The following is a 12,871-nucleotide window of genomic DNA, read 5'->3' on the forward strand; positions in this document are numbered from 1 at the left end:
ACCATGGCCCTTTGATATGTTGCCCCCGCATTCTTCAGTCCAAACGGCATCACCTTGTAGCAGAACGTGCCCCACATTGTTACAAATATGGTTTTCTCCATGTCTTCAGGATGCATCTTGATCTGGTTATATCCGGAGAAACCGTCCATGAATAAAAATAGTGAGTGTCCTGCCGTGTTGTCCACTAGGGTGTCAATATGAGGCAGTGGGAAATTATCCTTCGGGCTGGCCTTGTTAAAATCTCTGTAGTCCACACACATTCGTACTTTTCCATCTTTCTTAGGGATGAGGACGATGTTGGCTACCCAATCTGGGTATTTTACCACCTTTAGAAATTCGGCATCAAACTGCTTTCGAACCTCTTCTTTTATTTTTAGCAAGACGTCGGGCCTCATTCTTCGGAGTTTTTGTTGAACTAGCTTACATTCTTCCTTTATGGGGAGCCGGTGCACCACGATATCAGTGTCCAACCCGGGCATATCTTGGTATGACCATGCGAAGATATCTTTGAATTCTTAGAGTAATTCAATAAGGTTTTGCTTCATCTCCATGGTGACACCAGTTCCGACCTTCACCTCTTGTCCCTCTCCCAAGCTCACAATTTCTATTGATTCTTTGTGAGGTAGGATTTGTTTCACGTCTTGTTCTACCATCCTCAACAAATCAGGAGATAGGTTACAGCCTTGGTTATCTTCAAAATCCTTAGAATCCTCCATATACACATCTCGCTCAAAAGGAGACTCTGAGCCACCAGTAGTGTCACTCATATCATTGATATCTGGGGACCTGTTATAATGATGAAGGACGATACAAAGAATCAAAAGAATTCAAGGACACTTATCTGTATGGTATGATTATGAATAAAGAATGAAAGAATATTTAGAAGAATGTTCGAAGAATAAAAGAATCCGAAAATGACCATTTGTATAATATGATTATGAATGAAATTGAAAAAATGAAAGAACATCTACTCAAAATGATAACAACTATGCATTTAATTGAAAACAATGTTTTTAAACATAAGCCTATTTCACAAAAGATTCTTATTACTCCTAGGCTTAGAGCAATAAGTGTATTTTGGACATTACTCTGAGTCAGTTCTAAAAACTATAGGAATCTCTTCCACAGTCCAGTTATCCAGAACACTTCCAGGTACGTAGGGGCAAATGCCCGACAAATTTCCTCCTCTAGTCTCTTCTTCGTATGTTATGTTGATGTCCAAGCTTTCCAACATTTCTTCTATGGCTTCTTTTCTTGGCGTGCCTCTCTCGGGATGAATGATTCCTTCGGACACAAAAGTCGTCGATATATGGGGGAATATCATTGGTTCTCATTTGATTTCCTCCCCCGTTAACCATGCTCTCCTTCTTTCTTGTTTCTTTTCCCGCTCATTTCTCCTTTGTCTTGCATCTGTCTTAAATCCTAAGCTGAAGTGATCTCTCTTGTCCTTCAACACCGGCGTTTTAACCCTTCCTTGGAGATGTCTCCCAAGTCCTCTTCCAGGTAGGGCCCCTTTTCCAACCATCAACCGTAGACTTATCCTCGTGGTTTTGGACAGTTTTGGCATTAGAATCTTGCTACCCTCGGTGATGAACGTCGCATTAACAAATTCTAAATATCGAAACGAGCATTCAATTACTTCGTCATCTGTCTCCAAATAGGGCGCATTACTGCTTACGGTTGCAATGATATCCTCTTCAGCATTGATCGTTATCAGCAGCCCCTCTGATACTAACTTCAACTTTTGATACAACGATGAAGGCACCGCCCCAACTGAATGTATCCAGGGCCTCCCCAATAAGCAATTGTATGAGGGCTTGATATCCATCACTAGGAAATCCACCTCATATGTGTTTGGCCTGATCTGAAGAGGTACCTCGATTCTGCCCATCACCCTTCTCTCTGTGCCATCAAATGCTTTCACTATGCTTTGGCACTCCTTCATGTGAGAGCTGTCTATAGGTAATCTGTTAAGCGTAGTTAATGGCAGGATGTTCAAGGCTGACCCATTATCAATCAGTATGTCTGGCAGCGTATACCCCTTACAGCGCGTGGTAATGTACAAAGCTTTAGTCGACCCCATGCCACCGGGTGGTATATTATCGTCATTGAAGAAGATATAGTTGTCGGCACTTATGTTGCTAACCAAACAGTCTAGCTTGTTAACGGAGATATCATTGGCAACATATGTTTCATTCAAGACCTTCATCAGCGCGCTGCAATAAACTTCCGAGCTTAGAAGTAAGGCCAGCACTGAGATACGAGCTGGTTCTTTACGTAGCTGTTCCACTACACTGTATTCGTTGTGCTTTAGGAATTTTAAAAACTCCTTGGCCTCCTCCTCGTTAACTGGCTCATTGACAGAAAGTTCAGATTTGATCACTTTTTCATTCATCTCTTCGACCACTGGGGCTTTTCCTTTTACGGGTTGTGCCTTCTCATTTGCTGTATCGTAACGTCTCCCGTTACGTGTATAGGAGCCCCTATCTTGGTCCTCTTTTGAAGTGTCAGCCAAGCTTTCCTTTCCCGGAATCGTCATGTTACAATCATAATTCCATGGGACCCTTTTGCTGTCTTTGTAGGGGAAGACTGCAGGTCTTTGGATTATGACCCTCGGTGGCATTTGCATTCCAGCCTCATTACTTCTGGGTCGCGATATAATGACCATGAGATAGTTAGCTGTTTGGTTCTGCGCCGTCGATTCTCCTTCCGATGCGCATATATCTCCCTCTCCGGGGTTTTCGGTCTCTTCATAAAACTCCATTTCCTTATTGTTCATCATGTTCTGTACTAGGGCCCTGAACTCCACACACTCTTGGATTTCATACCCCACCTCATTGTTGAACTCACAATAGTTCCTCTCTTCTTCAGATTCTTCCCTCGAATCCAACGCGATCAACCCTCTCTTAGCCATCTCCTTCCACATCCGTCTCAATGGGGTCCTGACTGCCGCAACCTCCCATTTGATCCTCTTGTTCTTTCCCTCGCTTATCCCGTTCACTCCTTGGTCTGTATGATTGGGGAGCGAGTTTCCTGCTACATTAGGTGCGGTTGGGTCGTCAAACCTCACAATCCCCATTTTAATGAGTCTTTCGACTACTTTCTTGAACGCAGTGCAGTTTTCGATCGAGTGCCCAGTGATTTCCGCGTGGTATTCACATTGGGTGTTTATGTCATACCATTTGGGATACGGGGGCTGCAGTGGCTTCAAGTAAAAAGGGGACACTACATGAGCGTTGAATAAGTTGTGGTACAGCTCCCTATACGTTATGGGTATAGGGGTGAACTGCGGCCTTTCTATGTTCTCCCTCGCGTTGGATTCTTGCCTCACAATGCTGTGTTGATTGGTGGTCACCGCCTTTGGTTTGTTTACGGTGAGTGACTTGGACTGGCCCTTACTGAATGTGTTCGTATTGTTCACTTCATTATCCCTTTTCCTCGGGGTTGACTTTCTGGTATTTTCTCCGGCTTCTATCTTACCGCTCCTCACGGTATTTTCAATCATTTCACCCGTCATCACTATGTTTGAGAAGCTCTTGGTGGCACTTCCTAACATATGAGTGATAAAAGAGGCTTTCAAGGTGTTGATAAAGAGCATCGTCGTTTCCTTTTCTAGAAGCGGTGGCTGAACTTGTATGGCCACTTCTCTCCACCTTTGTGCGTACTGTCTAAAACTTTCATTTGACTTCTTTTTCATGTTCTGAAGAGTGATTCTATCGGGGGTCATGTCTGTCACATAATTGTATTGTTTCATAAAGGTCTGAGCCAGGTGCTTCCATGAGTTAATTTTAGCGCGGCTTAATTGGTTATACCACTTAGATGCCGCCCCAACCAGATTATCTTGAAAGCAGTGCATTAATAGTTGGTCGTTGTTAACGTATCCCGTCATTCATCTGCAAAACATAGTGATGTGAGCTTCAGGGTAGCTCGTTCTATTGAATTTCTCAAATTCAGGCATTTTGAATTTGGGGGGAAGGACCAAATCTAGGACCAAACTCAGGTCCTTAGCATCAATCCCTTGATGATTATCTGCGCTTTCCATAGCTCTGAATTTCTCCTCGAGCCATCTACACCGTTCTTTCAATTGTTTTTGTGAATCTATCCTCGCCTTTTTTCTTCAGCAACTTCATCCAAATCGGGAACGAGCGGATAGTTTGGGTTGTTGACAAAATTAGAGCCTAAGCCAGCTTGGAAATTTATCGGTATTGAAGCTTCGGCCTGAGCCTGCTGGGGCATGATCGTAACAGATGGCCTTGGTAGATTAATCTTGGGCTTCATTGGTACATGTGTCGGAGTGAAGCTAGGGGGTATTGAGGATCTTCATTAGTTTCCTCAATATTGTCTATGGGGCCTTTTCCCTTATCCGTTCTTCCTATCAGCAACTGGGATAACTGACTCATCATTTCCCTTTGGGATTCCATCATTTGTTCATTCATCTCTCGCTGAATCTTGGCTAGCTACTTTTGCATCTGAGACTGCAATTGTTCCTGCATGTCCTTTTGCATTTGCTTTACTGAAATGATATTTAATTAATTAGAAACCTTTTATGACCTTTAACGCATAATGATGTGATGTAATGCAAATGCATGAATGCAAAGGAGGCATCAACTTTGATTCAATTCCCTTTAAAAAACTTCACTAGAAAATAAAAGTCTTTTACATAAAGTTGAGTTACAGATAAAATTTCGCTCTAATGCTTAAAGTCTTAATTTTCCTAAGTAACAAGGCTAGCTCCTGCCCGCGATCTGACTCCAACTCGTACTTCACGCTCAGTGTGTCCGCCTATACCGCTAAAGTTTGCAAGTAGTCAGCTACCTCCCAGATCTGGGTTTTGGCTTCCCCCATAAGGTAATCCCTATTTCTGACTTGGTCTTGCATATGGTGAAGCTGCTCTTTCCAACGGTCCTCTGCCTCGAAAAACTAAATCCGCATCTCACAGTTTTGCAGTGACGCCTCTAACTTTTCTATTATTCCTTTCATCTCCTCTATCTTGCTCAAGCTTGCCCTTAATTCCATTGTGGTGTTGAGGTTTCGGTACTGGTGAAGATACTTCTTGAGTTCTGCCACTCTAGCCTTTAATTCGCCTCATTCATTTCTGCTCTCTGACAGGCTCTTCTCTAAATCTTCATTTCGTGCCTGAGCTTCTCAGAATTTTCTCTCCCATCGGTCGGCCTTGGTCTTTTCTTCTCGAATTTCATGGCGCCATTGTTCGAAAGTCTTACCTAACCTCGCAGTCCTCATAGATAGGCGCAGCTTCTTATAGTTAGTCTTCAAGCTGTCTAGATCTTCTTCGGCCTTAGTTTTCCCCTTTCTCCACTTTTCAGCCTCTAACCTCTGGACATCAACGTCTAATATTAGGTGCATCTTCTCTTTCTCCAATTGTTCAATCTTTTTCCAAGCTCTGAACTCTTCTTCTCAAAGTCTTGCTTTATAATTTCCAACTCTGACAGGGCGACTTGCAATTGTTCCACCATAGGTCAACTATTTTCCAAGCTTGGCCTAGAAACATTATCATTAACCCTATTCTTAAACCATCTATCATATTCGGGCATCACCATAGAACCGACGGCTAACATCTTTATCCAACGAGTTTGCTTCCAAGCATCCGATAGCTCCCGAACTTTCTTCTTATAGTGGGCACCTTTAAAGGAGAATTCACACTGAGCAAGTCCGTAGGTCGTGGGTACAAACTGCCTCGATTTATATTACCTCAACGCAAGCAATGGAGTATACCCAGTAGCTCCCCAAATTCCTAACAATGACACCCAATCAAAGTTACCGCATCGATACATGATCTCATCAGGAACCATCCAATAAGCTCTCCACTCGATATCCCCCTCTTTGAGATTTTGAAGAATTTTCATCCACTTCTCCTCCGAGATATCCTCTCTCCTTTGTATGGCTGCCTCCTCTTTTAGCGGAGAATAACCTTCGAAAAAGACCCGATAAGAAACATTGTCTACCTTCCAAAAGTGCCTATGAAACCACACCATCAACAGTTGTGCACATCCAATAAACCGCCCCTCGTCTGTCTTCCGACATGTGCTCAAGGATCTGAACGTCTCAGCCAATATCGCCGGTACAGGTGTGATTCCCTTCTCAAGATGATCGAATAAGTCAATAACTGCCTCGTCCACGTGCCTCAAAGCCTTAGGAAAAATTATCAAGCCGTAGATGCTTAAGGCGAAGATATCAACCCTCTTTCTTTTATCTGGATGCATTAAAATCAAATCTCGCAAGTTCTTCTAAGGGATACATTTACTATCTCCCTTTTGTTGAGTCTGAGTAGTGACTTAAAGCTCACTCATCCCTGAAATGCTCATCAATTTCTTCAGGAAAGTCTGACCACTAAAAACCCGGGCATAAGTCTTTCTGACCTGAATTTTTGGACACCTAAGCAGAGTAGTGTATTCCTCCATGGTAGGTACCAAATCCACTTCTCCAAAAGTGAAACACTTGTAAGCAGAATTCCAAAACTGCACTATAACTTGGAACAGATGTTTATCCACTCTAATGCCTAGCAAGTAGGATATATCACCTTAGCTTTGATAGAACAACTGCTTGGTCCCTCCATCCCAACGAGCCCATATATCTCTCAACTCTTGCAGCTCATTCTGTGCTACATTGACGCGAGTAAATTTTTGCAACTCTGATATATATCCTTCTGCCAAGCTATCCCCTTTCTCTGATTGTAGCTTCTTTGACCATGCACGAGCGGCCGCATTATCCTCGACTTTACTAAGAAATTCATTCTCCATGTCAAACTTTCTAACTTAGTAATTGAATACGAATCAACACCTCCTTTAGTATGCAATGTCATGCAAAACAAAATCAAAACAAGACACAGGTTAGTATCAAATAATAGTGATAAAATTCAAGCACATAAACGATAATTACAATGCATATACGGGTAAATACTAAGGCTTGACACGGCTCCACCCAAGTATAGCTCCTATGGTTCACTATATGTGGTTCGGTTCTAGAGATAAGGTACACGAACCAGCAGATTCCTCAATCCTCACCCATTATAGGCTCATATAGATTGAGTTCGGTTCAGGGGAATACATTTCCCTATGACCATGCGGAGATGAAAATCTCACGAAATCATAGGTACGGATGTACCCCGGAAGTAATCCACTAGCCCATGCGGAGGTGAAAACCTCACGAAAGCATAGTTTCTTACTCCCACTTAGAAGGTGTGACCACAGCGGTCATGCAATGCAATGCAATATTACTCTAAAAGCCCGATCCATAACAGTCATACAACAAATGCAATCATGATTTTCAAAAAAAAAAATCAGTTTTTGATAAAAAGACAGCAAACAATCAATTTTATGGCTTGACTCTCTCGATCGGTCCCCAGTTGAGTCGCCAAGCTGTAGAAACCATCTTTTTTTAAAAATTTTAAATTAATAATAAAAAGGGGAATCGACCTTTTGAAAATAAAACATGGAGTCGCCACCGATCTTTTTGTTCAGGTGTGACCGGATCACCCAGGAATTTGGTTATTTTAATAAAATATTTTTTAGTTTACTAAAACAAAGGTTTTGGTCTACGAACTTTTGAGAAAATGGGTTCGGGAGTCGGTTACGCATGAGGAATATTAGCACCCTCACTACGCCCAAAATTGGTACCAAATCGATTAAATACTGTCCTCATGTCTAAGATTTAAAAAATGTTTTTGAAATGTGGTTCCCTTTTGATAACATTTGAATAACCCGAGTTGGTCATCAAAATTCTCTTGCTTAAGAGGAATATAGCACCACATCCAGCACGATAGGACATGATCCTTTATGCCCTCGAAAACATGATAAATTTTGACTTCCAAAAATTTGTATGTCGAAAACCGCAAACGATGCCCAATTATTTAGTCTAACGAGAAAATCGAAACCCAGCACAGTAGGGCACGACTCCTCGAATTTCTAGATATCGAACATCGCCTTCGCTTAAAGAATTTTTAAAGACATGGGTGAAATTCCAAAGGAATATTCGATTATTTTGAACGAACGGGAAATCGCAACCCAGCACGATAGGGCACGATTCCCAAATTGCCAAACATCGAGTACTACCTTCGCTTTAAAGAGTTTTTAGAAAACATGAATGAAATTCCAAAGGGACATTCGATTATTTTGAGCAAACGAGAAATTGCAACTCAACACGTTAGGGCACGATTCCGCGAATTGCCAAATATCGAACATCGCCTTCGTTTTAAAGAATTTTTAAATGAACAATTGCGAAAATAGCTTAAAACGCGTTAATGCGACTTGAATTAAAACGAAATCAATCTTAGAGATTTGGACCTTATAAAACCAAATTTTATAAACCAAGTGGAAGACAATGATATGGGGTAATAGGCACATATGAGATACAATACTTGATGAATGAGAATATTAATCAACTAGCAGAATAAACAATTAAATATAATTAATCTAAAAATTATAACCTAATTTCAATCACGTATGAAGAATAATTAGCATATCAATAAGATGAATACCATGCAATGATAATGTATATGCTATAATATAAAACAATCAACAAAATATATGCAAAATAAAATGGAATTTAGAAGTGAAAGTGGTATAAGGCTAATAAGTTGACAGGTTTGAATAAAAACTAGGGATATATAACTATTGAAATAGATATTATAGAATAAAAGTTTGAATCAAATTGCGTGCAAAATATTTTAGACACAAATTCATTTAAAAGTTGACAAAGTACATGCTAATTTAAATAATATATAATACAAAAGAATAATAAAGATACATGATAAGACATAATACACAAAATAGATTTATAAAACATATGTACATGTAAATTTACTGTAAAAAAAATCTTGAGATTAATAATAATATATATAAATTTTAAGTTAGTCTAAAAATTATATACATGCCCTTATATCAAAATATTTAAATAAGAGGCTATATAAAACACAAAAGTAATATAATATAAAGAAATATTCAAAAATAATAATTTTATAATTACAAAGATGAAGTTTCTAAAATTGTTTCATATATACATAATTATTAAAATATATGTTATGGAATAAATATTTTTTAATCGAATAACAACAAAATATTGAAGAATATTAGCTTAAATTTGACAATTTTCATAAAAAAAATTTAAATTATGTACCAAATATGAAAAGATTAAAAAAATGTATAATAAAATATAATCTTAGAAATATAATAAATTTACAAATCATATATATATACATAAATAACTTTAGAAGTAATTATTTGTAAAAACATGGAAATGCACACAAGGTTAAATTATTTTTACTACATGTGTATAAATATATATAAAAGTATTTAAAAAATTAGAATTATATGATATAAAGAGGAAATTCAAACGATAATTTTATAATCACAAAAATGAATTTTAAAATAAGAGCTTAGTTATTAAAACGGTGCATGTACAAATATACGCAAAATATTTAAATGAGATGTTATACTAAATGCATAAATAATATAATAAAAAGAACTCTAAAATAACTATCCAATTAAAAACAAAACAAAATTATTAAAATAAATCAACACGTAAAAAATATTAAACGGATTTAAAGTAGTAATTTATATCAATAAAAACTCAATTATAACTGAATAAAATTTAAAGGTATAATTTGTAAATAAAATAGAGTATTAAAATATAAAAAAGGACTAGCACGCCACGAACGCAAATGCTCAGGGACCAAATCTGGAAATATTCCAGATCCCAAAATGCTGCATAGAAGCGTGGGCTAAACTGATATGATTTCTTAATCTAGATACCATTTAAAAAAACAACTAAAGTACAAATAGGGCCTAATTCAACATCAGGGTGAACAAGAGGGGTCAGCGTGCAAATCTCCCAATTTAAGCAAACACACATGAATTTGGCCTGCTAAACGGTCAACATGCAGGCCTTTACCCCTTGGAACGGCACAGTTTTCTAAACCTGATATTAAAACCCCTATTTCCATTTATTTACCTTTCAAAAAAGCTATTAATCTTTAAGCTCCCCTTTTTATTTTAAAAAAAGAACCCTTAATCTGCTCTGTTAGGGTTGGTTCAGCACACTGCCGCCAAACCACCATCAGTTCGATGGCCGACGACGCTAAATACTAGACTATGTCGACGGGGGTCGCAACTACGGAGATCTGGTAAGTTGCTTCTTTCCCTTTCTTTTTTTAAAAAAAAAATTCAAATCGTAATTCACTCTTTCAAAAAAAAAAGAGCAAAACTTCAAAGTGGAACATTCGACCCTCGCCCGAATCTCCTTATTTTCGAGATACTTAGGTGTTCATTGGTGTTGTTTCAGGTGTTTCTTTCTTTTATGCTAAAAAAAAACACAAGCAAATGAGGAGAGAAACAAAAGAATAAACAGACTTGAAAAATCACCTCTTAATTTGTGATTTCTGCCTTTTCTATTTCTTTGTTGTATGTGCGTTTGTAAAAAAAAAGCAATACATTGCTTTCGGTTTTATAACCGAAATCCCAAAAAATCAAAATAAAATAAATACAATTTTTTTCTTCTTTTCCTATTTGCTGCTGCTGTGGTTTGTCTTTTCTTCACAAGTACGGGGTGCGTTGGCATTGTACGGAAGCTGTTCTGGCGCGGGCGTGGCTGCTGGAGGGTACGGAGGCTGGGGCTACTGCTGCGCAAGCAAAAACTGCTAGGGTTCTGCCTTGATTTTTTTGTTTTTGGGCTATAGGGTATTTGGGTCTAGGTTTGGGCTTATAATAAGTTTGGGCTAGGGTATTAGTTATTGGGTCATGTAATTGGGACATTTTAATGGACTGTTAATTTTTTGTGATTTATTTTTTGTATTTTCATTTTGTTTTTGTCTTTGTATGGGCCCGGGCCAAAATTGGGCCTTACAACTATCAAATAGTGATCAAGTCATCCATCACAAAGATAGATGACCTGTGGTCACGTTTACTTTTCATCAACCATGTAATGCCAATAAGAGGATATCATTTATTCATGTTTTAGCTTATGAATTCCACTATTGTGAATGCCGCTACATACTACAGAAGTCTTACACCCAATGCACCAACTTTCGGTTCCTTATCTATTTGAACTCAGGCTTTTACTTACATCAAAGTATACAAATCACACATACATAGTCCACCATCCACTCAGGATTTAGGTATGTCACACTATGAACATCACAAGTGAATAAATCCATAAACAAATTCAAGATCTATTCTGCTTGGGTCATGTCCAATGTATTGTTAGTCCAGTCAGTCACATCTATGTCTCTATCTTTTGGGAGTTATCTGCTCCGATGCCCAAGGCAAGAAATCTCTCAAATTGGACTTGATTAACAACATATTATTCTTTCAATCGATTCGTTCATTTTCGATTAGACTAAGGACATGTTTAGGTTTTTCTACTAATACAAGTTTTCTTTCTATACTATGATCCGAACATGTAATAACGTTTAGTATTACTTAAACATTTAGACAACCAATGAGTAACATTTGCTTTTATTTTGCTTTGCTTTGTTTGCAAAAACCATGTGAGGACAATTATACAAAGTATATTAATGTAATCAATGAATTTTTTTTATTAACCAATTTGTTCGAAAAAATTACAAGTGTATATTGACAAAAAAATTACACTTAGGGCACCAGATCCAACAGGTACAAGACACCTTATATAGAGTAAAGATAGATCCACCGTTTGAGCAGACTAGGTTTAGAGTAAATTTGAAAGTGATAGGTCAATGTCAAGGGAATTGGGAGAACTAGAGGCTCCTACCTCTATGTTATGTAGAGCAAAATTGTTCGAAGTTCGCCTCCAAGATTAGGCATAAGAGGAAATTTCAATGACAAAATTTTCTTTAAGGGTTAAGGGGTTGTCACACCTAGATTTCTTTACGGACTCAAATTTAAAGGAGCTTCGGGATTTAATTGAGCAAAATAGATAGCTAGCGAACTTTACTAGGAATTTTGGAAAGTTTTGTGATTATCGAGCAAATAATTAGATTTCAATTCTGGTTTGGTCTGGATGGAATTGGCTAGTTCGAAAATGGGAAACATAATACTTACCAGTTATTGGCTAAGAGAAATTGGAAGACCGAGTATATGAGTTATATATATGTGTGTGTGTGAAAGTGAACGTTCTACGAAAGGAAAAATTTTCTTTAATTCTACCTACAAAATTTCTTCTTACTTGCATTGTCTTCTTTGGTCTAAAGAAAAGGAGAACCTATGAGAGCTCTGCATAGAGTAGAAGTAGTGACAATTGAAGTCTAGAAGTAAAGAAATTGGGAAACTGGGTAAGTTTATTAACTTTCTATACTCAAGAATTAAAGAAAGAATGAGGGTAAAAACTCCTAATAAGGTTCTATAAAGTGGGTTATGGGGTTTTAAGGTTTAAATGACTTTACTTTAACTGAGATAAGTGGTTGTAATGCTTAGCTTCCAGGATGGGTGAGGCTCTGGCATTTGGACCAACTAAGTTATCAGGGATGAAAGAAGTAAGGTGAGTTTATGTACTCTACTTTTGGGTGATTGATGATGTGTCATTTCCTTGAACTACATTCATGTCTATTCTAAGTCATGACTAAGACCATAGTTATGTATGAATATGGATAATGAGTAATCGATGTATGCATAATATTGTGAGTGTGTATTCTTGGAAGTTTAGTTACTGAATGATTTCTAGTTGTAACTTGACAAATAAATGAATCGTGTATTGTATGTGATAATAACTAATGAAATGAAATGTATGAAAATACGTGTTAATATTGTATGCAAAGTACAGAGGTATTGTACCTTGATGGGGTAGATGAAGTTAGGAAAAAGCAGCAGAATGAAGGAATAGGTGGATTGTTAAGAGAATACAAGGTATTTTGGTTGCAGCATGGAATGTTATCGACTAGCTC

At 38.0% G+C, this 12,871-nt stretch overlaps 1 protein-coding gene and 1 long non-coding RNA gene across 3 annotated transcripts; one reads left to right on the plus strand and one right to left on the minus strand.

Annotated features, from left to right (window-relative positions):
• Window positions 1–1,330: 1,330 nt before the first annotated feature.
• LOC107948047 (uncharacterized) lies at window positions 1,331–3,889 on the minus strand. The gene is made up of 2 exons (XM_016882523.2): window positions 3,180–3,889; window positions 1,331–3,065 (listed from the first exon to the last, which is right to left on the minus strand). The coding sequence occupies exons 1-2, from the start codon at window positions 3,887–3,889 to the stop codon at window positions 1,331–1,333; spliced, it is 2,445 nt and encodes an 814-aa protein (XP_016738012.2).
• Window positions 3,890–9,822: 5,933 nt separating this feature from the next.
• LOC107948899 (uncharacterized) lies at window positions 9,823–10,796 on the plus strand. 2 transcript variants are annotated; one of them, XR_005925674.1, is made up of 2 exons: window positions 9,823–10,138; window positions 10,297–10,796. It is a non-coding gene; the product is annotated as an uncharacterized lncRNA (long non-coding RNA). The 2 variants fall into 2 exon arrangements; XR_001697591.2 differs by having other exon boundaries at window positions 10,555–10,796.
• The last annotated feature ends 2,075 nt before the right edge of the window (window positions 10,797–12,871 follow it).

Source organism: Gossypium hirsutum, chromosome A04 (genome assembly GCF_007990345.1).
Source record: "Gossypium hirsutum isolate 1008001.06 chromosome A04, Gossypium_hirsutum_v2.1, whole genome shotgun sequence".
In the NCBI taxonomy this organism is placed as follows: Eukaryota; Viridiplantae; Streptophyta; class Magnoliopsida; order Malvales; family Malvaceae; genus Gossypium; species Gossypium hirsutum.